We start from the raw sequence: 27605 nt of genomic DNA, 5'->3' as shown, positions 1-27605 counted from the left end.
CATATTTGTTTCACATAGGTACTTCAAAATCATAGTGTTGGTTGGGAAAAGAAACCTACAAACAAGAGATAGTGATGGAGTCATATACTTCCTATTGTGCTGTGTGTCTTTCCCTTCCCTTCTCCCCTTTCCCTGTAAAGAGCTGTAAAAAATTTAAGGCAGATGAGGTATATTGCTGAAGGAAAAAGTTAGTTTTGAAAAACAAAACTCAAAAACAACTTTTAGTCTGCCCTTCTACTCAAGAAAGACTATTCAACTATAAATCTAGTGCTAGAAAAAAGCAGGAAAGACACCGTTTGCATGTACCATACTATGTCTTCTATTTCTAGAATGGCTTTTTTGTTAATTTAATTTTAATAGAAAAAATAAGCACCTTAAGCTATGAACAAGAAAAGAATTTTATCATTAGTGAGTCTGGAATCCAATCGGAATTAAGAACACTCACTCAAACTCTTTCACTCATTCTCCCAAAGGCCAATGCTACTGATTAGAATTGTAAAGTGCTGTACTTAGTATAAACACTTGTATACACTGCAGACACTGAAAAATAACCCTCAAGCACATTGTGTTATAGTTCCAAAAATATATTTACAGTCTATTACAAAGATTACAAATGGAAGTGTCTAGGTGACTGTGTTATGCTAATTAAAATTATTGTTATTGTTATTATTATTATTACAGATTATTGTTTTTCCTTAGGGACAAAACATTTTTGTGAAATTAAAATGAGTTTTTTATCTAGTCAATCAAAAATAAATTAAAATATCAAATAACACTGTACAGTGATTTAAAAGAAAAAGGATGGGGAGGGGTTTGGGAAGCAATCCATTTGAGTTTTTCTATAGCCATCTTTGGTCCTAAATGTGGGAAAACACATTATGTAGCACTGAAAATACCTGTTCTTTTGTGACGCTCTGCAAGGAAAAATAGAAAAATATAGTGCATTTTCAATGTATTCAGAGCCCACTACAGACGCATGTGTGTACAAAACAAGACAGTATAAATAAAATTTACAAGTTTTACAAAGGAACATTTACAGATATCATTTCTGTTATTTGTCTATTGGTTTGTGGATGGATGTCCACATTATCAAAGATCCCTGGGATCTTTTTCTATTAAAACCATTATAAACAGCCCAATTTTCTTTGGAAGTACAACAGAGTTCCATTCTGGGGTAGTTCATGATTCTCATAACTTTTGAAAGCATTACTCACACTATGTATACATTCCTGAAATATCTATAAAGACACATTTAATTATTGCTTATGGAATTCTAACACAGGAATCAAATCATATGGTTTAATAAATAAAGTTTCAAAAGAAAAACCAGATCCTTCAGTTCTTCCTCCTAGGGCTAAAAAAGGGGGGGGGAAAGAGTTCTTTCATTTAACAGGTTTCTTGCATCAGTGTTCACAAATAAAAGACCTTTGTTTTGTCTGTAACTGCAATGGTGAAGCTCTGTACAGCAAATTTGTTCTTGAAAGGTGAAAATTGTGAACCACCCCCTTTTTTATTTCTCATGCTTCAGTTCTAATATAAAAGTTAATTATTTACTTTTGTGTTTGGACTGCATTCAACAAAAAAGAATATAAAATATATGCCAACGATTTCTCCTAAGTTTCTTAATGTCACAAGACTGAAAAACTCGTGATGTGCTCAGATTAAATTTTAGATAACACTGGATAGTTCTTATGTTCAGAGGCTTGCTTTTCACTGACGTTATCGAGATCGAGGGCCTCATCATTTCATTATACACGTAAAGCTAAAATTTGATTTTTGTTCATTAAATTCTGTCTAGTAAAATCAGTCTATAAACAATCTGTTAAAAGTGCCTTATAGTATTTATGGATCATTATTGCTTTATTTTCCATTGAAAAGTTAGTGTGTTTTCTGATTTTTACAAAAAAAAATATTGTTAAAAAATATCAGAGCTCTTGGCAACTCACATTTTTGAGACTACCTGCCAATTAGCAAACAATATTAAAATAGCACTAACTAAACAGAATAGAATGGCACAGAGGGGATACCAATGGTTAGACAAACTCAGATCTTCAATCATGCTGCATGTTTTTTTTCTTTTAAATTAGAGATTCTTTCAAAGGTACCCAGTGTAGTAATGTGTCATAGATTTAACACTAAAAAGGTCCAAAGCTATAAACATCTTTCTAAAACAAAGTCCTTATGAAGAATAAACACAAATGACTTTAAAAAGGAATTGTCTGAAATCACATATTTAAGGAAAATATTTCATTGATTTCAACAATAAGATCATGATTTTATTTGACAAATATATTCTTTCTTAAATTCTTTATGTACATTTTAAAAAGTCTATAAGATAAAAAGGAGGTTAGAGAGCTCAAGGTGTTTGGATGTTTTTCAGGTAGTACATTGTTTATTGTCACTGCTGTTTTCCTGGCCACCAGTGGTGGATCCTAAATTTCCCTTTTTTTTTTTTTTAATATATTCTGGTGGCACTTAGGAGTTCAAGTCTATAGGTGCTTCTTAAATCTTCTCTTCACTGTAGGAAGGACCCAGTATATCAACTGTCTTCTAGCAGCATTCTATGCATATACTGAAGGCCAGTACTGTTCTCTTGCAGTCCGTACACTCCCTTATAAGGGAGAAATCCTTATCACACTTGGATGCCAGTTCCATGTAAATGGAGCATTTGTGCTCTCATAGTCTGAATGCTGCTCATGATTTTCTTTTGATGCCCAACCAGTGTGATCCCTAAACTCATCACATCCCTGGAAAACACAAATCAACTTTTATTAGGTACCTTGCAAGTTCTCCACTCTCACCAACTGCTTAATTAAGTAATCTATTTATCATAATTCAACACATCATAACTCTGTCTTTGGGTGGACCATCTTGGTAACTGGTACAAACATTCTCCTTTGTAAATAAAAATTGGATTCAAGCTCTCCATTTTGCAATGTGTTACTTTTTCTATTTTACTTTTTAAAACTGATCTGGAAATTTATGTAAGAATTTATTAAAATCTAAAAAATATTATTAAATTACAAGGATAGGAAATGTATCGAAGATGTACTTTGGAACCTTATTTGGTTTAATTCTGCTAATTGTAAACACAGAGTTTGTTATGAATGGAAAAACTAGTTAGAACCCGGTAGAAAGATCAGGAAACACTAATGACCTGACAGAAATTATTATTGATTATAATTATCATATGGTTATTTGGAGTAATTACTCAATTTGAGTAAATACTTGATTCAGTTCATCTAAATCATATGGAAAAAAAGCAATTTCATTTATTTTTTTGGTGCTGGTCCTAGGGCATGAACTTAGGGCTTAGGCACTGTCCCTGAACTGTTTTGTTCAAGGCTAGCACTCTTATCACTTGATTCATAGTTCCATTTCCAACTGTTTTGGTGCTTAATCGAAGATAATAGTCTCAGGGACTTTCTTGCCCTTGCTGGCTTTGAGCAAGAGCAACGATCCTCAGATCTTAGCTTCCTGAGTAGCTAGGATCATAGTCATGAGCCATCAAAACTGGGCTGAAAAACTAAAAATCTGTTTGAAAACAGTGCAATGCTACTTTTAAATTTAAAATAAATTAACTAAAACTATTTATGCACATCCATCTTTCTTAATAGCCAGAAGGGTTGAGTTCAGTTACTTATGAGGAAATGAAATCCTTCATTGGTACAAAATCACAGAATTTCAAATCAGTGATTTTGGGAAACATAGTTATTCAGGAATATAGAATACTCTGGGGATCCAGGGGCAAGTAGAACAACCATATCAATTTATCAGGAAAAAAGACAACAAAAAACAAAAACAAATAAAAACAGCTGAATGAGATAGTGTGCTAATGTTTAAATTCATATACATGTGTTCCATACTAGAAAGAGTATTATTTGCTTGCTGACTTTTTCTCTACTCCATGAATCTGCAAATAGATTTCCTAAAACCACACAAGCAGTGATACTACTAGAAGGCAAACCTTACTTCTTTTAACTTTAAGCTCGCAGCAATTTTTAAAGTTGTTTTGGAATAAGTTTCCTTAGTAAATAGGAATTTAAATGATACATTCTTATTTTAATAGAAGAAAAAGCCTCCCTGGGCAGCCTACAGACAGTGGCTATGGAACCAAATTAGATGTCACTTATTCATTGAGCTAGCTAGTGTACATTACCTGGGTCATCAACTCAGCATTTATAAAATAAATACGTAATTATGGACTTAATAAAATAGTTGCTGTGTTAAATACATTCATATAAATACATATATTTCAATATGTATGTATATATATAAAGTATTTCTTTTAAAAGAAAAAGTTTTCCCATTGATTTTTGCAATCCATATCTCTTTAGTATAAAGAAGATATTCTGAAATATAAATGACTGCATTTAATACATCCTTAAATTGTGCAGAAGTTTAAGCTTACTCAATAGTCATCCTGGCCACTGATTCCAGAGAGTTGTAACCAGCTGCTGTGAAGTTATCTTTGTATCTTTCCATCTTAATAGCTTGTAGCCATTCTCCAACTGAACAAAAGGTAGTGAAGTCAGGAGTGTTTTGATCCAGAAGAGGACTTATTGGTCTAGATATGAATAGAACAGAAAAATAAATATTTCCAACCAAAGAACATCTTGGCTGATATAAGAATCAATGTATAGAGAATAAAGTTAAATATTTTAATTGAAGCACAGGATAATAAATACACTCATAAAAGGCATACAGTTACCCAATCATTACAGATTGCTGAAGTTAAATTTTTACATATTATGGCAACTAGGCTGTGCCTTCCATGTGTTCTTACCAGCACAACTTAGGGTATTTAGAATTTGTAAATGTTCTTTCCTTTGTTTCTACCATAGTCAAGATATGTAATCAGCTCAGATGCTCCTCATTGGACAAATGGATCAAGAAAATGTGATACACACACACACACACACACACACACACACACACAATGAAATTCTATGCTTCCACAAGAAAGAATGATATTGCTTCATTTGTAAGGAAATAGGAAGACTTGAAAAAATATTAAGTGAAGTAAAGGAGACTTTAAGAACATAGGTTGCATGGTTTCTCACATTGTATTAGCTAGAATGTGCCTATAAATCTATAAGTAAACACACTGGATGGTTAAAGAAATATGCTGAGACATGATAAACTATATAGGTATTCACACATAGTAAAATTAAAGGAGGATATTCTTTGACACAATACTATTTGCATTTGATCATATAATATTTATTGAAATGAACTCCAGGAAATGGAAACTAGAAGTTATTTTTCATTATTGATGTTTTTATTTTTTTTCCTTTTGTCTTGTTTGTTCATTTTTCTGTCTTTGGGAGGGTAAGGCAAGACACAGAAATTGTAAGACAAAAGGTAAACAAATGAAATAGTGGCATATACTAGACCCTGTGTGGAAATGGACTACACAAGTCGTGAATGGGGATGGGAGGGAAAACCTGAGAAAGAGTGAGGGAAAGGGTGACATTGTCCAAAAAGAAAGGTACTCTTTATCTGACTTATACAACTGTAGCTCCTCTTTATAGCACCTTTGTAATACCAATAAAAATGCAAGAAGGTGTACAAGACACTATGTAGAAAACGAACTTTACAACTTGGGAGGGAGGGGAGCCTAGAGGAAGGGGAGAGGGAAGGGATGGTAGGGAAAAAACAAAGGAGGAGGTAATGATACTCAATAGGAAATGTACTCATTACTCATGTAACTGTCACCCCTCTGCACACTATTTTTACAATAAAAAACAAAAAATGCAAGATGAAAAAAAATCAAGAAATAAACTCAAAACAAAAATACCTCCACAGCATATTAAAAACCCCTAAAAAACTGAATAAAAATGATCTTACAAAAATTATCAGATTAAATGAAGCACATTTGATTTAGTTCTAACTTATTCAGGCCATAAAGATACTGTTGAGAATATTACACATCTGCCATATGAATGACTCCCTGTAAGCACCTTGGGAGATAATGCACTTTCCCCAGAGCCAAATATACCACCTGTAGACTACATCATCAGGCTTACCTGGAAGCTGAAGTGAAAGGAACTAGTAACATGAATCGCAGTGCAACAATCCAAGTGCAGGAATCGAGGGGACACTTTAAAGGGCAAGCTTCTTAAATCATGTATCGTATTACCTTGATAATCTTTAGTTTTGCAGAACCATTTCATTCAAGAGTTCAAAACAACACGGTAAAAGAAGCAATATATATGTGGCAGACAATGGAGATTCAGTAATAAAATTATTGTAAATAATAATAGTCACCTGAAAATAGTAAATGCCACCTTATCACAAAATTCCAATTAAAAGCTTGTTAAAGAAAGAAAAAAAATCATAGTATCCAATGTGAAGAATCAATGGATTCTCTTTATCCAGTAATTAATGTAAGCCATCTGAAAAAAGAATCTTCCGTAAGCACCATACGTTTAATATAGATGATCGTTAGACACAAAAGTCGATCTGCTCTTGGGGTAAGGTTGAGAAGGTAAGCAGCTTATGTGAATATTTGATTTCATTTATTTCCATTCCCTTCAGGAACTCTTACCTACTACATGTTCCCAGGGGAGTTTTCAGACTATTGGGGTTTCGAATCATTTTGTCAAGAATCCCAACAATCTGTTCAAACTTGGGTCGTTCAGCACGTTCCTTCTGCCAGCAGTCCAGCATTAACTGGTGAAGACCAGCTGGGCAGTCCATGGGGGCTGGTAAACGATAACCTTCTTCTATTGCTTTGATAACCTAAGAGCCAAAGGGACATTAGAATATTACTGACTGAAGTACAAGCACAATACAACAAATCACTTGTTAGGCAACATTTATCTACAAAAGAAGGAGGTAGATTGCTTTGCCATAGATTCATGTTTCCCCTACCCCGAAAACATCCATACATAATAAGCATGTTATAATAGGGTTCATCAAGTATACAATATGATGACATCTACTGGTTAATGAAGCAATTAAGTCACTCACGGTGTAAGACATGGAAATATTTTTATGCCATCCCAGAGGCTTCCAAAATGATCATGTCATGGAACTATTTTCCTCGAATATAATTGTAAGTGTACATAGATGAATTTTAAAAAATGAAAAGGAATGGGCTGGGAAGGTGGCTCAGTAGTAGAGCGCTTGCCTTACATGCCTGAGGCTCTGGGTTCGATTCCTCAGCACCACATAAGCAGAAAAAAAAGCCAGAAGTGGCTCTGTGGCTCAAGTGGTAGAGCGCTAGCCTTGAGCTGAAGAGCTGAGGGACAGCGCCCAGGCCCAGAGTTCAGGCCCCACGACCGGATCCCCCTTCTCCCCCCCAAAAAAGAGATGCAAACATGTGAAGGCACTGTGAAGGAATACATTACCAACCTCAGGGACTGCTTTTTAAACAACAGGGAGCTTAATGTCCAATGTAAAGATATAGTAAAGTCAATTTGTAATGGTTCCTGAGAGGAGGCTGCCTTTCTTACTTCACATTCAGTTACCTCACAGTGCTGGTGGAAGTAAAATGCATGGGGTAAGGTTGAGTTTAAACTGTACCGAGAAACTGGGAAAGTCTACAAATCAGGGCTTGATAACTAGAAGTGTTGGTTGGAAAACTTAATAGGCAGTACACTACTGCCTATTTATATTTAATCTAATAACATGGCCAAAATCCTGCTCATATTAGGCCATGAAGGTTAATTAAAAATGAAAAATAGGCTTGCATAAACATCTGTGCAAGGTAACCAGAAAACCTCTTATTTATCAATCAGAAGGAAAGACCCCCCCCCAAAAAAAGAGAGAAAAGCTATTACTAATCCAAGCAGAACTGGGAAGCTAATAAGAAGGTAAACAACACAAATAAGACAGGCTTATAAAGAATTAAAATATACGCAAGAATGAGTAACAGGTCCTTTGACACTGGCTGATACAATAACAGTGCAAATGTAAGGAAAAAAAATCTAAGCCTAGTAATGGATGCTCATGTCTGTAATCCTAGATGCTCCAGAGGCTGAGATCCAGCAGATTAAAGTTGGAAGCCAGCCAGAGCAGAAATGTCTTCAAGCCTCCAATTAGTCAGCAGTAAGCTAGGCTGAAGGTGTAGCTCAAGTGTTAGAGCACTAGCCATGCAAGCACCCAGGAAAACTGACTGAGGTCATTATTTCAAGTCCTGGTACTAGCCAAAACAAAAACCCAACAAACATTGACAATTACCAGAAGAATAGGAAGTGAAGGGTGAATAACATTGTGTGAAAAGATTTCTGGGACACAACTGAGACTCTTGTGTATACTGTCAAGGTATACTTAGGAATAAAACCAAAGTTATACTGAGAAATGTATTTATATTATTCCAGTAGCTGGGACCACTGTGAAAGAGGAAAAGATCATTGAGAGAAAAAGATCATAGAAAGACTTCCATGATAAAGAACCAGTCATAACTTAGAATAGAATAGAAAAGATGGGCTTCTGTCGTCTGCTCAATGCTCAATTTCATTTCATAAATTTCACAATAACATGGCCTGTATTCCACACAATTCCACTCCATTTATGGGATTATGTCAAAGTTTTACCAATAAAATTTTGTTTATACCTTAATAAAAATTAGACATAATATATAAATAAATTAGACATAAATTGGTGAAGACTTTTTTTTTCAGTTGTGGGGCTTGAACACTAGGCTTGGGAGTTGTCCTTGCGCTCTTCAGCTCAAGGCTAGCACTCTACCGCTTGAGCCACAGCACCACTTCTGCTTTTCTAATGGTTTTATTGGAGATAAAGAGTCTCATGGACTTTCCTGCCTGGGCTGGCTTTGAACCATTATACTCAGATCTCAGCTTCTTGAGTAGCTAGGATTATAGGAGTGAGCCACTGGCACCCTGCTTTTTTTAGGGACTTTTAATGGATACTCTAAGGAATTATCGCCATGTCTCATGTATTTATGAAAGCTTAACTTTTTATCAGCCTATGGCAAGATATTAGTAAAATTAACAATTCATCTGTGTTGGTCAATTTAAGAAAGAATAAATTCCCTCCAGTACTATAAACAGAAAAAGTCATACTATCAAAATTTCATAATTCCAAATTCTTGATTTGGACTAAGCAAGATACAAATCTAATTTATATATATATATATAGTGAAAAATCAAGTGTGTGTGTGTGTGTGTGTGTGTGTGTGTGTTGGTCCTGGTGTCCTGGTTGTTGAACTCAAGGCCTGGGAACTGTCCCTGAGCTTTCCCTCAAGGCTAGTTTTCTACCATGTGAGCTGCAGCTCCACTTACAGCTTTTTGGTCATTAATTGGAAATAAAAGTTTTACAGATTTTCCTCAGTTCTCAGCCTCCTGCATGGCTAGGATTACAGTTCTAACCCAATACATCTAGCTCAAAGTGTGCTTTTAGTTTCTACATTTTCCCTTATGACTGATCATTACACATGTAAAATACTTTTCTTCAAAGGCATTAAATAAGAAGATAAATACTTGCAAACATTTCTGAAGAATGAAGGTTTTTAAAGTAAGGTTAGCTTTGTTAATAAATATCTTGACTAATTTGCTTCTATTACAATTCATACTCAAGAAAGTTATAAACAAAACAAAAAATAGTGCTCATTCAAGGGTTAATCAAGTGACCATCTATCTGGATGTGGGTCTAGGCATACAGGATCCTATTTTCCCAAGAATTTCTTGAGCACTTCTTTGTCCAGAGTGGAACTAATGCCTCCTGACAGCTATCCGACTCCTTGACTTCTACATCAACCCTTTTTCTATTTCCTCACTGTGATTACAGAGACCACATCTCATTCAGCATTCAGCTTGGGATTTTGTGGACTTGCTTAGAAATATAACCAGCAATTTACACCATGTTTTCATCATGTGTTATGAAAAGTCTTTTAAAATCCAATGCATTCGAAATTTAAGGGTTTTCGAAAATCCTTGACAAACATCTAGCTGCTAAATTTAGACAATGCAAAGTGAGTTGGTTCTTTAATATATCCATTTGGAAGGCAAAAGTTGTTACTCAGCTGTAGAGTACTTGCTGAGTACGCAAGTGAACAAGACCCTAATTTGAATTCACATATACACACACATAAAGTCCATCTCTCTCTGTTTATATATACATATAAAATGTACATATATATAAACAAATATGTATAGATAGAGATGATTAAAACAAATTTCCCAGAAATATTCACATAAACACATAAGTTTCTCCAAGAATAAGATAGATTACAGCATTCTTCGGGATGTATGAATTCCTGTCAGAGATATTACGTAAAGAACCGATTCCATAGAAAATTTTAATTTTAATTATCAAGTTTTCTCTATTAGTATATTAGAAATTAAATACACAATGGCTCATATATAATTTTAACAACCTAAGTATAAAATATTTCAATTATTAAATAAGATGAATATTTATAAGCAATTTCACTCTACAAACTAACCTAAGATTCCTACTATTACACAGATATTTAAAATTTTAATTCATAATGTCAAAATTAAAAACAAAACAAAACAGATGATGCTAAAAATTGCATTCAAAACTGACATGCACACAACCCTACACATATTGCCTTTGCTTGATAAACATTTAATATTTGTCTCTGGTACACTAATTCTATATTTATGAGGTTTGTGTTCCAGAAAAAAATTAGGTAATTTTAAAACAAAATTATAGATATTAAATTTTGCCCTCTTGGACATTTCTATTGTTTATTTTTGGAAATAAGAAGAACTTTGAGTTTTGGTCATCTTCTATTGCTGTCAATCCTTTGATGCTTGAAGACAGTATAGAAGGAAGGTGTCAGAAGAAATTCTATGCAGTATCTGGGGAATGTAAATATTCCTCTTCCTGGGCCCCAAGGATTTGTTTGCCCACATTTTGACAGTCTGTGAAATCTATGACATTGAGACCTGCCAAATATCAACCGCTTTGCCTCTGTCAAAAAGACTCATCATTTAGACTTTTATCTTTGAATCACAAAATGAAAACAAAACAATACATAAACAAATGACAAACTTTCTTGAGACGACTCAATTCAAAATACCAACACATTTAACTACATTAAGAACTTTCCCATTTGGGGGCAGGAAATGTTCAGTTAAGGCCAGAAATTTGGAGCAGGAAAAATAACCTCAACAATACCACCTGAGTACTTTTCACTTCAGTTATTAAAAAAAACTGTCAGTTTTAATATTAAGAATTTTATGAGGTCAATTCCAAAATCATGAACAACAATTTGTATCTAACACTTTCAAATCCGCTTTTGAAAAGTAATTCCATTTCAACTATGATCAGCTTCTCTCATTGTCTATAATACATTAAGAGTTAGTGATTCCAAACCAATATTTTGTTTGTCACGTTCTTTTTCTAAGTGACAATGCAAACTTTCCTTAAATATTTTATGATTTTTCCCTCTGCTTCAAGAACTTGCATTTCAATCATTTCCAGATTCCTTCAGTTTCGTTGCTTTACTATATTGTAATCTTCCTTTCCCATCACCAGCTGTGAATTTCACCTCTGCTATAGTAGACTGAGTCCATTTGGTTGGATTCATACCTTTCCTTAAGCCTTTCCTCTGGGCTTTTCAAAGTGCTCTCTTGAAGTATTTTCTCATCAGCTATGAACTGCAGTTTTCACCAGATTTCTACTTCAATCCAGGGCATTTCCTTAGGTTTATGATTACTCTAAATTTAGCTATATTTCACTGGTGTTTTCACAAGTTAGACATTAAAAAAAATCTGATATTATTGAATCTTCTTGAATTACATAATACACATTTATTAAGTTCAACTCAATAATATCAAAATACATTGTTTTTATGCTGCATTGCTTCACAAATGTTCCCTGGGGTCTGGGGCCCTTGGCTCACCCATGAATTCCTAGTTACTTGGCAGGCTGAGAATGGCAGGATGGCAGTTTAATGCCAGTATAGATGGAAAAGATTCTGTTATCCCTTTTTAATCCATGACAGGCACGGTGGTGTTCACACCTGTCATCCTAAATTACATGGGAGGCAGAGATTGAGAGGTTCATGGTTCCAGTTAGCATGGAATAATAATAATAATAATAATAATAATAATAATAATAATAATAATAATAATAATAATAATAATATAACCAGCACAAAACAGATGAAGGGTGAGGCTGTGGTCAAGTCAGCCTAGCAAGAGTGAAAATGGGCAGATCTAAGTACAAATGGTAGTACTGAAAAAAAAGTCATTGGTATCCTCATGGTCTGGCTTCTTTTCTCAAAGAATAACAACAAGTTGTTTTTGTCTTACTTAATATGTTCTCATTTCCATATTTAATAAATACTGTGTAAAAGTATCTTTAGAAATTCTCCTCCTGGTTACAATCTAAACGTCACTAATATTGATCATTAAGTCTAGATTGTAACATAGAATTAAATTTCAATAGCTAATTAAGCACTTTTTTATTTTCAGAACATCTATTTAAATGGCAAAGGAAAACATCATCTTCATTTACCTCCTCTGTACAAATAATTATTTTAGTTATATGACTCTCCCATTTAGCTCTTAAGAAAAGTGTCATTACCTTTATAAAAGAGATAATATCCACTATATTCTCCCTACTAGCCCATGGCATTTAAATTGAAAAAAAAAAGAGAAAGTAGTTCCTCAAAATGAAAATAAAAATAAAATGGCCACTAATGTATAGACATTATCATGGCAACTTCTGGTAATACTGTGGAAAACTAAGAAAATATGCTATCAGTCTATTTTTTCCCCCTTAGGAAGCCATCATCTACAAGTTCCAATAACAATGCATCTGTTAGATACTGCTTTAACAGTAGTATAATACCTACATCTTGATTTGACATGTCCCAATATGGTCTTTCTCCATAGGACATAACTTCCCACATGACTATTCCATAGCTCCACACATCACTGGCAGACGTGAACTTCCGGTATTGGATGGCTTCCGGTGCAGTCCACCTCACTGGAATTTTTCCACCCTGTTTTAAAAATAAATTGATACTTAAATATTTATAATAGCCTTATGGATAACTTATGGCTAGATCTGAACTGAAGCTACTGTTAAATATTTCTATATTGGTTGGCAAGCCAATAGCATTGAGTTTATTAAACTTGAATCTCTGTAAATTTAAAGTTACTAATCTTTTTATTGAACTTTCTTACAAATTTTAATTTTCAAAGCAACTCTATGTACTTAATGATCCTTGTATGGTCTCTAGGCAAGAGTTTAATGAGTAGACAATGACAAATTAAGCTATATAACTAGCAAGGAGAATGAAATAGGGAATATTTAAATATATTTCATATATTTTTCTTTATTCCAGTATCACAAAAGTAATGATTTAGTATCTATAATATCTTTTAGACTTTAAAAGAGGTGACTATGTTTTCTGCTATAATAATCAACTTGTAACTTATGCTATTATATAACTATACTATATTTAAAGGATATACCAGTAAAAAGCAATCAATGATATCAATCTTTGCTTACATATAGCTACCATAATAATGCTAAATTTTTAAAAGAAAAAAAAAGAAGGCTGAAGTTCTGTTGCTTCTTTTCTGCTGTTTAATATTGCATTAAGCTCTGTTTCTGCGATTGGAAAAGTTAACCATATAAACAAGCCCAGAATTAAGACTTTTTCTTACAGTAGTTGTATAGACAGCTTCAGGATCATCCTCTATAACCCGGGACAGGCCAAAATCAGACACTTTACAAACAAGATTGCTGTTGACAAGAATATTACGAGCTGCAAGGTCCCTGTGTACATATCCCATATCGGCCAAATATCTCATCCCAGCAGCAATTCCTCTCAGCATTCCTACTAACTGAATGACTGTAAACTGCCCATCATGTTTCTGCAGGGAGACAAAACAGAAGTCGGTTAACTCTGTCTAATGTGAGGAAAAAAAACAAAACTCACCATGAAATATGTCTGTGTAGTTGCCATTTAGGATTGCATAAGACATGCTCATTAATTTTCTGTAACATACAGATGACTTGTGGGAAAAATAACATAGACTGATTTCATTGATACCGATAAAATATATTATTCATCATTTATACTAATTCATTTTAATATAAAATAATAATAGCTTGAGATCATTCATTCCCACAACATAATTTTCAGATAAAGCTAGTATCTAAGTGCTGCCTGTAGTCCAAAAAATATATAAACAATATATGAAATAGAAAACAAAAATAAATACTCATAGTAAGTTATTTTTCTTCAAATATTAAAACAAAGACAAAGGGGAGGAGGAATATTTGATTAAAAATAGGGAAAATTTCTAAGCAGCAGATGACTAATAGTGCTGATATTTTTTTCTTTCCTTGCTCCTTGTAAAGATCTTACTTGAAGTAATGATTCTTAGCTATATGTACTAGTAAATGAGATCAAAGAATGTTTGCAACTAGACTAGTCACCACTTATCTCTAAGCTTTTTCTTTTCTTGTTTTTGTTTTGCTTTATTTACTTGGTTTGGTTATTGAGACAGAGTCTCACCATGTGGTTTAGGTTGGCCTACTACTCACAATTTTCCTGCTTCAACCTCTCAAGTCTAAACCCATCATAATCCACAGTTTTTTATATCTGTAGAAAACACTTAGCATAGAGAGTGTGGGTTTCAGAGGATGAACTATCTGGGTGATGCTGCAAAGAACTTGTTAGGTATATTAAGATCATGTCACAAGGAAAAGAGTCTCTGTAAATCACACGATTGCTCAGAAATCTAAGTTGAATATGTCATTCTAGTCCATATAAAATAAATATTGGTTGACATTTTTAGTTATTTTCTCTTTCCCAGGTGGAATAACACGTATGTATTTGTATTGGTAACTGAAGTTTTTGAGAATAAAAGTATACATGTTTATATATTTAAGATATATCACTTAAAAAAGTCACATAATTTAGTTGCCATTCAGTAACATATTTAAATTTCTAGGCTTCAGGTTTACTTTATACTTCAAGCATGATATTAACAATAACATTTTCTATTACTTGATATCGAAATGTTCAAAATATGCTAGCTTAAGCCTAAACAGAACACTGTTATTCTTATCTTTAAAAATCAATTGTTGACCTCTTAAAGTTGATGATGTTCACATCAAAACAAAGTTTGTAAAATTATATTATATATACAAGCATAGTGTATTTTGGATAGAATAATAATTTTAGTACTTACCCTGAGAAATGCATCTAGGGCCCCATTTTCCATGAATTCTATTACAATCATGACTGGTTTTCCTGAAATTAAGAACAAGAAAAATGTTATTTCAGAATTCAGAATATAAAGTTTAGAGTTATTCTCTCTCTCATCCCAGAAAAACCCAGGGTGCTCTTATGAGAGGCTGGATCTGTAGGATACAAGTATTTTTAATGTTGTGGATGATGTTGCTAGAGATAAAAAAGACAGGAAACATCCTTGTAAGACACAAACATGGTTCATAAAATTAAATCATACAAAGGCAAGAAAAGGTATGCTTCAGACCCCGGCATTGTGAGGAAAACTCAATGATGTTTTATATAGAAAAGAATAAACAGCATCACTTTTATGGCTCTTGATGCTAAATAAAAATATCTCTGCTCCAGCCATTAGATTGTATTCTTCAGCTCTAATACTGCTCTGATTTTTCCCTCATTTTTTTCTGAAGAGATAGCATAAAAGATGTATTTTTATTAGTAATAAACCAAAAAAACATTTAGAATATGCAATATTCAGTTGATGCATAAATGTTTAAAACTTGATTTTATAAACTGTGTAAACGATGCTAACATCTGGGAAAGTCCATTCGATGAATGAAAGATGTTACCTCTTGTCACAACCCCTTCTAAATGGACAACATTGGGGTGGTCGAATTGTCCCATGATGCTTGCTTCACATAAAAAATCTCTCCTTTGTTTCTCTGTATAGCCAACTTTCAGGGTTTTAATGGCCACTGCCACATCTCTTTTTCCTGGAAGTTTCAAGCGACCACTGCATACTTCTCCAAATTCTCCTGAAGAAACAGAGCAAGACAGGTGTTATTGTAATTTATGAAATATTTTCTTTCTCAAAGAAAATGAATTAATGACTTTCAATACATTTCTAAGTAATAGAGCATGCTCATTAAGTTAAAATGAATACATTCCCAGAGATGCAATGAAAGAGTTTATGAAAAGAATGAAAAATGAAATTAAAATTCAAGACCCATGTGAGCTCATTCACAGAAGTTAAGTTTTCTTTCATTGTCTGTTACACAGTCCATAACTTTTCAACTGGCGTAATATATACTCCAAATCCAACATTTGAAGTACAAATCTAACTCACACTAATGATAAGGCATGTGAGCAAGTTCTAAATATTGCTACTTCTTTTAAAGCTTGAGAAACAAATATTTATTAAAGATTTAAAAGTCTGAAGTGTGTATCCATTGTATATGCTAGACTTATGAGACTTGGAACCAAAATGTATAATTTTTATGAAAGTATTTAGAAAGAAATAGTTCAATAAATTAATTCATACTTATACATTTTCTATATTAACTTCAATAGTACAATGAGCAATATTTATAAAAATAAAACATTAAATCTTTGTAAGAGATAAGAAACCAAGTAAGCAAAATTATGTAAGTTACAGGAAAGTTCAGACTTTTAAAAAAGTATTAAGTTATTTCTTGAATAACAGGCAAAAGTTATTATGAAGCAGTTTAACTACAAAAGTATATTCTGACTGCAGTTAAATATATATAGATTTCCGTGTGCCACATGCTACCTTCTTTTTCCCCTTACGATTTCATAAATAAGTCCAGCTTCATTGCTCCTAATAGTTCAAGCAAATGCAAAAGTTCTATACTTGAGGTATAATTATTTGCCTGTCATTATGATGCATGACTTTCAATCTTGGCTAAACGGAACAGCTGAACAAGGAAACTACAACAGCCTTACCTGCACCAATCACACGCTCAATTTTAATACAGGAGGCATCTAGCTCCTTGGCGAATTGATGGACAGCTCTATTTGGGTCCTCATAGGTTTCGGGGTCAATGTAGGTTTTGGTGCCTGGAAATTTAACTGTAATGATGTAAGAAAGCATGACTGTGATGAAGCAAAGCACTTATTGTGCAGTCAGCCCAGGAATTTCATTATGCAGAGTGCTCCTTGGAACAGTGAACTTGCTTCCACATCACCTGATTTTCAGCAGTTCTAACAGACTACTTCAGTCTGCTGGCGTATAGGTATTATCTGCAAGCTTCTATAGGTAACATGGGATCCAGCTCATAGGTTACTAACTGAATTGCTTTTCCAGTAAATCAACAAAAGACATCCACCAAAGTTTCTGACATGCCTATCAGACTGGAGTTGTAATTAAATTCCGTGCTATCATGGCATAGTTCAAGCCATATTGAGGTTGGAATGGCCTTGGAAACACATTTGTCAATCTATCAGTCAGTCAATCAATCAAATTAATACACTGGGAAAAGAAGACATTTCATTTACAGGTAGACTACTACACTGACAGCAATATTAAAAACATTTAGACATCTTACGTATTCTTTTGATTTATTTTTAAAGACCAACCATCGTTGACATGTACATAAAATTCATACAGGATGTGTGGGACTGCTATCACAAAATCAAGAGCGAAATATTCTAAAGACATAGATTCATTTTCACCTCAAAGGGCGATAGAGGCCTAATATACAAAGTTCAGAGTAAAGATAGAAAATTTACAATATTCCTGGGCTCTCTTAACCAAGTATGACAGCGATTTGAAACAAGAATGGTTTATGTGAACTTTCAGTTATAAGGCTTTGGAAGACCTTAGCTGCTATAAAGAGGTAGCCAGTAAGCCTCACAAAAGGTAGTTAAAATTCAGACAACAGAGAATCATCTTAAATGTTAAAAATTTTCAAATGTACCCAGAAGCATGCAGGTAACAGAAAATGATAAGTAAATTTCATATCAAATTCAGTTACAATAATGTATTTCAAATCTATTCATTTAGTTAAAGACAACAAAAGATAGATAGGCATATATTTGATTGTATTAATGCAAAGAAGAAAATTACACTATATCCTTAAAAAATCTTTATTGTTTTTTTTAACAAAGCCACCAAACAAATTTTTCATTAACTCTTACTATACTTGGAGAACAATATATTTCTTTAGATATTACACCAAAGCCTAAACTGTGCTTATGTTGTCACATTAAATTTAAATTATATTCTAAAAATAAACATATAACAAACCAAAAGAAGCAGAATGTATAAAGGAAAATGGGATTTAAAAATCTTGATTTATTCTGCTGTAGTTGATTGTTTATCCAAAATTGATTGTCTTAAACAATTATTGTTGCAGTTTATAAAACTGACAGATGCTCATTTGTTACTAAAGCTGAACATGAAAAAAAAACAACACAAGAAGAAAAGAGAGAGGGGATAGAATGAGAAAAGAGAGAGGAAGGAGTACAGGGGAAAGGGGGAAAGAGAAAGAGAGAGAAGGGAAGAAAACAATAGGTTAACCTCCTAGATTGTCAGGCAGTTGGAGAAAGAGCCGTCTTCTCCCTTGTTATTCTCTCCTTTTTTTCTTTTTGTTTATTTTGATAAGGAAACTAGATTGGAGGTAGCTTTCTGCATCTCAAATGGGTCTCTGATGGTTCTTTATTCAAGCTGTCATAAAATATTTTGACAGGCCAGAGCTCTTTTGGCATGAAAACATGAAATACTGCCCAGCTTGGATTCCAAGACATTGTTAGAAGAAATGATAGGAGGAAACAAAATGTAAATTGGAATTGCTTCCCTCAACTCCTCCATTGTGTTTATGTCTTTAAATGGAGCACTTGGGCCATGGAGAGTTGAGGGCACCTGCTACAAGTGACTGGACATTGTATTAAATTCAGTGCTCTAAAAGCTGGTTAAATGGTTGCTTTCAACTTTCTGTAAAATCCAATCTGATGTCTTAGCAACTAGGAAAATTGTCTGTGTACTAAGGGAATGAAAGGAACCTGGCTTGCAAATAGCTGGCAACCATAGAACTGTACTTTAAGGTATTTGAGATAAAGCCACAAAAGTAAAAGAAGTGCCTGGTTTTCATCAAATGGCAAGATATCTTTATAGAGAGAATGATTCAAAAATACAAAAGATTTACCAGAACAGAGTAAGTTAAGTCAACTTTTTCTTTTCCTTCTTCATTTAAAAGTAGATATAAAAAAGAAGTTGACAATTCTAGATAGTTCGGGTCTGTTGCTTATCTCAATTTAAGAGTGTGAGCTCTTAAACATGTTCATACTTCAATTTACATTTTTTATAAATGTTAAATATTTTGAAACCACCATAGATATTTTAGTGCAGAGAGAAAAACTGTTGATATACAACAAGCTTATCTTGTCTATGTCAGCAACTGAGGCATGCGGCTCTCTATACCCACTGAAATCTGTAGTGAAATGTGGAGCAGAATGACTAAAATTACCTATCAGGCTAGAGAACAAATTTGGAATGAGACATGTTTTAATTTAATGTCTGAAATAACCTGTAAGTTAAAGCAAACAAACTAAAACACATATGACAATTTTGGGGTGTCTGACATACTCAGTAAGTTAAAGCAAATTGACATATGTATTATGATTATAGTAAATAATTATGGCAATCAATTATTTGTGTATGGATAAGATCTGGGTTTCCAGAGATTATGGTATCAGATTATGCTTCAATATACATTTTTTTACACTAGACATCAAAATGTAGGCATTCAAATTTCAATCCTGTCGTTCCTATTTGGGAAAGTGTTAACTATATTCTCAACTGTCAGGGTAGAAGAAAATAAAAATGTAGCCATCACTTTTTCTGTATATCTTCTAGCTATCAAGTGCTAATTACTGAAGATTTTCATAAGAAAATGAGGGCTAAATTAGTAAGAGGAAGCTCCCACAGTGGAAAAAATCTAAAATAATTCCCGGAGATTCCATTAAGTCAAGGATGGGGCTTGAATTGCATATAATTTGGGATACTCTCTTTTTTATAAAAGGAATATATGATTATATTCAAACTTGATGGGAGCTTCCAGGATGTGAAAAGTGGTCCATACAAGTGAAAGTCCCTGAAATGTAAACTTCATGTTAAGCTACCAATCCTTTTTTTTTGCTTCATAGACCCCTCTGAGTTTCAGTGGTGCACACTCTATAGTTTCCTATTCTGTTTGAATCTGTACAATGTGAAAGCACATTCTCTTTCAAAATTTATAGTCAAGGAACTGGTTTTCAACGGATAAAAACACCTTGATAAAACTAAAGAAGGATTACAAGGGTATCCACAGTTATTTTTATTTTTAACCAGATAAGGTTTCTCTCTACAGTGTAGGCTATTCTGAATCTGCTACCCTGGCTTAGTTTCTTTGCTACTGGAATGATTGTGAGCCACTATACCTGGAACCATTTGGGTATTAAATTACATATTTTCATGTGTGCTTTTTTTTTCTTTAAGGAATCATGAGGGTAATCAGTGGCTTGCTTGACATTCATCACCGTTACATAGGTACATCATGATACTGTCTTAAGAATTTGATCATATATAACATATATATATATATATATATCTGTATCTCTATTCTTGACTTCCTTATCTCTCTTCAGAATACATATTCAAACAAAAACTCGTAAAAATCGAACTCACATTCATAAGAAATGTTCAAAAGTATGAATATTATTAATACACCATTTAGAACCCTTTAAATAACTATCATTGATAATCAATTTATAGAAGAAAGATGCTCCTTGGGGTAGTTTTTCATAGTGGCATCATTCAGTGGGTTGGGATAAAGGGTCTAACCTTGTAACCTGAAAGGACATTCCTTAGCTAGAAAAGGGTGTCATGCAATATTTAGTGGGTTGTTAGTGGAATGATAAATAATTTGGGCAAGTTGGCTAAAGGAAAAACTGTGATGCAAAATCAGCTGAATATTAATGCAGACATTACATTTCTGAACATATTTCATGTTTTTGAATTCACATCACATGATTTTTCATTCTCAAGTTCTTATTCAAGTGCTTTAACATAACATTGTGAACTTCTTATATAATTTGAGCATGATGCATTGGAATTTGCTCCTACCAATACTACAAACCAGATTTCTATATTAAGGGGTGTATATAATAATAATAATGAAGAAAAGCCAAACACTTACAATGAAAGTAAAGTTCTTCATCCCCTTCTTGGTCAGCTTTGCTATAGCCACAGTGCCTGGAAAAATGCAAATTAAGAGAAATGATTTTATTTTTTATCTTGAATATCCAGCACTGTTCAATATTTTCTTTAACAATGAGCTAACCGAAAAGAAGCCATAAAACAAAAAAAATCAAATCTGTTTTTTCATCATTATGAGTTCACTTTTTTTAAGGGACATCATTTGAAATCTACACAGAAAACAAGAGCCATTGAGTATGACAATGGAATAGGAGGAAATTTTCTGGACCTAGATTTTTGTCAACTAGTTAAGATTTGTTTATGTATTATTCTGCAAAAAATCCAAAATGTTAAGTGGGTTGCACAGACATAAAAAAATAAAATTCCCCCTAGATTCATTGCATGCTTATTATATAATGTAACTCTGGATAAAACCAGTAAAATTTATCCAATAGAAATGATAATACTCAGGCCCCCTTAAACTAGAGGCATTGATCAAATTTATATTGTATTTTGATTTGAGAAAAATAAGATTACATTGCAATTTAATATTTTATAATTGAGAGGTATTATTTGTATTATTCAAAATACTGTTGTACTACATCAAAAGCAGGATGACACAATTCTAGAAAGCATATTTTATAGTAGATATTGTAATAATTCAACGTTCTACCTTCTTCCAATGATGAAGCCGAAAACCATGAAGACAAGGATGATGGTCCCTGCTACAGCTACCACCGCAATGATTATAACAGGATTCTGTTCACTGGAGACAGCTGTGGCTGCAGACAGAGGAAACAACCTCAGAAACAGTTGATATGATGCAAGAATGTGAGAGGTTAAATAAAATGTTTGTTTTGTTTAATTCACTTCTAATTTTAAATAAATCTATTACATCATAATAGTGTACATATACAGAAATGTTTACTTAAAGTTAGGTATGTGTTAGCATATTTACAGAAGGACAAACTTTCTGCAAGTACCTAAAAGAAAGATTTCATAAAATTCTCTTACTGTAGACATTTCATGTACAAAACTAAATAATTCTCCTATGTGTATTAATGCAAGCTTAGTTGTGCTTTTCTAATATCTCTTTGGATGCAAATATATAAATCCACATCTTTTTTTTTTTCCTGTTGGTTGTGGGGCTTGAAGTCTGGGCCTGAGTGCCATCCCTGAACCCTGAGCTATTCAACTCAAGGCAAGGGCTCTACCACTTGATCCACAGCATCACTTCCGGTTTTCTGGTGGCTAATTTGAAATAAGAGTTTCACTGACTTTCCTGCTCAGGCTGTCTTAGAACTGCAATGCTCAGATCTCAGGAGTAAGCCACCAGTGCCTGGATGTTCCACATCTTTTAAAACAACTTTGAATCCAGAATGTTTCAAAATAAAATGCAGTTTCCACTTCTACTTTTCCAAGTTAGTTAAGGTTTTTTATAGTGTTAAGCCACCTTTGTGATATATTCCCCATAGTATTATACTTTCAGTACTGGTATAGACTTTATGAAATCACCAGAACCATACGACAATGAAATTTCACATTTTAGTAAAGTATCAGGTTGTAAATATTCTACAGCATATAAAGTCAATACTGTGTTTACTTCGGAAACAAGCAACAATTATATTCTATAATTAAAGCAGGATGGAAAATCCCATTCATTTTGTTTGTGTCAAGGGACTAGGTCTCCAGAGTCGGAAATCACAAGCAATCAAAAAATGTCTTGCCATAGTACACTGTATATCTTTGGTTCCTATTTAGACTTTCTCTATTTTAACCATGTCTGCCTTCTTTTGATAACTTATCTCTTGATTCTGTACACCTATGGTAATTAACTAGCTCCTATGCTGAACAACAGTAAAATTATCTGTCTGATAGCTTCTGAACAGAGGTGCTATAAAATCTTTGTTGTAATACCTGGTTTACCACCTGCTGACTTGCTCCTGAGGGAACTAGACAAAAGTTAAAAATAAAGTAAACACCTTTCAAGTTTCAATTGTTGGATTATAGTTTAATAGACATACACCAAAGAAAAGATACTTCAAATATTTGGTTGGTTTGGTTGGTTTTTGTTTTGTCTTATTTTAATCTGATGTTTTAAATACATAGTGAGAAGAAAACCAATGGACTAGACCTACTTGTGAGGAAAGATGATACTATGTATGTAAGTGTGGATATTGTTTGCTTTCATCAGTGTGGACCAGAGGTCTATTTCTCTGCTTGTCTTAAGCTTAGCTTTTTCCTTAACTTCAGAAACTCAATTGAAAAATTGAGCCCAGATGCATGGTGAATAAGAATTTGTTATTCTTTTCCTGTATTTATAAATAGAGTGATGTCAATCTTTCTATAACTGATATTCATGGTCAATATTTTAATAAGACATAAATATCAGAAGGCATTTGTAAAGGTTATATTTAGAAAGTAATCATTTAATTTTTTTTTTAAACAAGAGATGTGCTGAATCTTGGTTCAAGACCAGCTGAGGAAGGAAAGCCTATGAGACTCTTATCTCTTAAGTTAATCACCAAAATGTGAGGTTCAAGTTGTAGAGTGCTAGCTTTAAGCAAAGAAGCTAAGAAACAGCACATATCCTAGTCCCTGAGTTCAAACCCCAGGACCAACACACATACACACACACACACACACACACACACACACACACACACACACACACACACACACACATGCAGTAAACTGATTTTAGTATGTTTATGCAAGAGTATAATCTGAAACTTCTCTTTTAATTCTACAGACAGAATTTGTGAACCTGTTTCTCTTTTTCTCATTGAGATTTTCATTGAGAATACAACCACTGTCTTGCAACTATATATGTGCACCTCATTTTTAACACAGCATCTTGTGCTAAATTAGTGCTTCTCAAAGTGTAGTTTACAAATCCCTGAGGATCTTCAAGGACTTTCCATAGAACCTGCAAGTTAAAAATGATTTTTCTAGCTAGGTGCCGGTGGCTCACGCCTGTAATCCTAGCTACTCAGGTGGCTGAGATCTGATGATCGTGGTTCAAAGCCAGCCCAGGCAGGAAACTCCGTGAGACTTATCTCCAATAAACCACTAGAAAACCGGAAGTGGCACTGTGGTTCAAGTGGCAGAGCGTTTGCCTTGAGCTGAAGAGCACAGGGACAGTTCCCAGGCCCAGAGTTCAAGCCCCATGATCGATCAAAAAACAAAAACAAAATAAAAATGATTTTTCTGTGATATGTTGACATTTCTTTCCTTTTATACTCTCATTTGCCTTCAATGTGTTTATGGATTTCCGGAAGCTACAAGACATGACAATCTCCACATGGTGATAGTTCAATTTAGTTCTCTGCGGTATTTTTGTGTTGTAATTTTTGATGTGGCAAATGTACATAAGAAAAAACAAACAAAAACACAAATTTTGGAGGTCAAAGTATTTTTTGACTTATTGTGATAATCTATTCTACATGAATGAGGGTTACTTTATTTCTAAGTGCCTTTTAAGCACCAAACACTATAAAAAGCATTGGCAAGAAAATAAAATATATATGCCTAGTTCCAACTTCACATTCTAGTGAGAGATATTCTGATGATAAAAATATGGGCAAACTTCAAAACTACTTTGGGTTTTGTAAAATCAATTTAAAATGATAATATGATCCAGGTGCCGGTGGTTTCTGACTATAATCCTAGCTACTCAAGAGGATGAGATCTCAGAATTATGATTTGGAGACAAGCCAAACAGGCAAATCTGCTACACTCTTTCTTTCTTTTTCTTTTCTTTTCTTTTTTCTTTTTTTTTTTTGTCGGTTGTGGGGCTTGAACTCTGGGCCTGGGCACTGTCAGCTCTTCAGCTCAAGACTAGCGCTCTACCACTTGAGCCACAGTACCACTTTTGGTTTTCTGGTGGTTAATTAGAGTAGCTAGGATTACAGGTGTGAACCACCAGCAACCAGAAATTCTGCTAGACTCTTATCTCCAATTAACCAGGGGGAAAAAAGCCAAAGGGGGAGTTGTGGCTCAAGGAATAGTATCCCAGCTGTGACCTGAAAAACCCAACTGAGAACTGAGGCCCTGAGTTCAAATTCTAGTACACAAAAGAAACAAACAAAAAGATAATATACAAAGTACTTGTCATATGCTTATCACACCAAATTATGTCACAACCTTTTCAATTGATAAATTTATATTATAATACTGTGCATTTTTAACATTTTAAATTAATTTCAGTATGTATCATATTATTGCTGCTTTGTTAAAAAAATATATATAACAAAAGCCAGGCTGTGGTGGCTCATGCTTGCAATCCTAGCTACTAAGATGTATGAGATCTGAGGATCATGTTACAAAGTCATCCTTGGCAGAAAAGTCCACAAGACTCTGATCTCCAATTGTTGTCCAGAGAAGCTGAAGTGGAGAATTATATTTGTTTGGAGATATTTGGAGATTTAATTTGTTTTAAAGACTTTCAAAATGCAGGATGAGAAAATGATATTGTATTTTTCTATTCCTTTTTATTTATAACTTCACTGCAAGAGTAGGAGGAAGTCATAGTTAGATGTATCTTGTCTGAACAGTAACATCAGGAGAAATTAAAAACAAAAACAACCTCTCAAGCAGGAGCTGGGAAGGTGGTTCAATGGTAGAGTGCTTGCCTTGCTTGAGTGAAGCCCTGGGTTCTATTCCTCAGCACCACATAAGCAGAAAAAGTCCGAAGTGGCATTGTGGCTCAAATGGTAAAGAGTTGAGGAACAGTGCCCAGGCTCAGAGTTCAGGCCCTACAACCAACAAAAACCAACCAACCAAATAAAAAAAACCCTCCCAAACAGAAACATACACTCAATGGCAAGCAGCAGTGGTACCCAAGAAGTGGTATTTGTAACTTGTACTGTAATAGTAAATGGGGATATGCATCTCAGGACTGATAAATTGCTTATTTGTTATGTATGAAAATCTGATGTATTTTATATAATACTGTTTTACATATCATAGTGTAACTAGAAAGGGACTTCAGACATATAGGCTGAGTTGTATGGTGTATGAGATGGTAATCATTTAATCATCTCTTATATCTCATGTATACTTTATATGCTTGAGTATACTTAGAAAAAAAAACCTTCTAATTCTTTTAAAAATGCACCTAATAAAAGAAATGTGAATTTCATGTTCTTCCTGAATTCTAATTGTAACAATATCACTAAAAGTCAAGTAGCCTAAACTTTATAAACTTTATAACACAGGTTCATGGGTCTTCTCATTGTTCACCCCAGTGTAGGTTCTGATTATGCATAGGGGTTTTCCAAGAAATAGCTTTTTGGATACAGAGTGAGAACATTGTTAGATCAGTTGCATCAGCTGCATCAACAAATAAATCCAGTATATCTTACCTGTATTTCTAACTTCACCTTTCAAAACTAACCAACATAGTTGATATATATTAAAGAGATATCATAAGGTTCTAGCATTACTAAAATTAACCACACGATATAATTGCTACCCTTAATGATCTTTCTGAGATACCCATGCAGTGTTTAGATATTTGTCTTTTGATGTAAAATTTATCTTGATGCAAATAATCATTATAAGTATCAAGACTGAAATAAAAAAATAAAAAAGTAATTGTTACCAAGAATAAAAATCCAAACCAAAGATGGTAATTACCTTCAAACATTTTACCTGTAGCTTCCTCTAGCGTAGCAACATCAAGTCTGGGGCTGTAATTTCCATAACCAGCAGCAGTAAAGGCTCGAATCTGGAAGACATACACTGTTCCTGGTTTCAGGTTATTTATGGAGGCTGAGGTGGACTTCGTTTTTAAGGTAGAGTAGGTCCTTTCCCTTTGATCCTAGAAACAAGATCGACAGGGAATATTTAATGATAGGTTGCAAGCAAGTAATGTGGTAGCCAATGCTCACAATTTATTTCATTTTGCCACATCACTTCTATTGAGGTGGCATTGTATCTTGTGGAATATTACAACGTTGAGCTGTTTCTATTATCAGTGTGAAACACCTGCTTTTCTTCTATAAATTTCAAAAAGAAACACTTTATTTAGATAATATTGATGTTGTGAGGTTTTGCTATGTTGGGGTAGGGAAGAGTGGCAAGAATTTTTTAGTCATAATCCATTGTCTTCTGTAAAAGTCTATGGCTTCGTAGAGGTCTTCAGATAATTGTGTAGTTATATAGTCACATAAACATTTATCCTAAATATTATTACACAGTAAAGATTTCAGAAGTATTTCAGTTTTTTTTTTTCAATTTTTGGTACGTTAGTCTGGGACTAGAAATCAAGGTTTGTTCCTGAGGATTTTTTGCCCGAAGTTGGAACTCTACCACTTCTGGCTTTTTTGGTGGTTAAATGGAGATAAGAATCTCATGAACTTTCCTGTAAGGGTAGTTTTCAACTGTGATCCTTAGATCTCAGTTTCCTAACTACCTAGGATTATAGACCTGAGCCATTGGCACCCAGCAAAATTTCAGATTTTAATTATGAGA

At 33.8% G+C, this 27605-nt stretch overlaps 1 protein-coding gene across 6 annotated transcripts in view; it reads right to left on the bottom strand.

Moving 5' to 3' along the window:
* Positions 1–2232: 2232 nt before the first annotated feature.
* The window catches only part of Epha7 (EPH receptor A7), a 164997-nt gene continuing 139624 nt past the window's right edge, over positions 2233–27605 (bottom strand). The window contains exons 7-17 of one of the 6 annotated variants that reach the window (XM_070010691.1): positions 26769–26952; positions 21802–21910; positions 21130–21185; positions 16898–17023; positions 15784–15969; positions 15156–15217; positions 13620–13829; positions 12800–12949; positions 6551–6744; positions 4412–4567; positions 2233–2747 (exon numbers count right to left, since the gene is read on the bottom strand). In XM_070010691.1, coding sequence (XP_069866792.1) covers positions 2633–2747; positions 4412–4567; positions 6551–6744; positions 12800–12949; positions 13620–13829; positions 15156–15217; positions 15784–15969; positions 16898–17023; positions 21130–21185; positions 21802–21910; positions 26769–26952 — 1548 coding nt within the window. In that variant the 3' untranslated portion in view covers positions 2233–2632. Of the gene's footprint in view, positions 2748–4411; positions 4568–6550; positions 6745–12799; positions 12950–13619; positions 13830–15155; positions 15218–15783; positions 15970–16897; positions 17024–17495; positions 18346–21129; positions 21186–21801; positions 21911–26768; positions 26953–27605 lie in introns of those variants that run through there. The other 5 variants (XM_070010692.1, XM_070010693.1, XM_070010694.1 and 2 more) reach the window with 5 other exon arrangements.

This window comes from Dipodomys merriami, unplaced genomic scaffold (assembly GCF_024711535.1).
Source record: "Dipodomys merriami isolate MVZ:Mamm:240054 unplaced genomic scaffold, mDipMer1.0.p SCAF_8, whole genome shotgun sequence".
Classification (NCBI taxonomy): domain Eukaryota; kingdom Metazoa; phylum Chordata; class Mammalia; order Rodentia; family Heteromyidae; genus Dipodomys; species Dipodomys merriami.
Note: the sequence above shows the minus strand (reverse complement) of the source record. Positions and strands in the feature narration are given on the sequence as shown.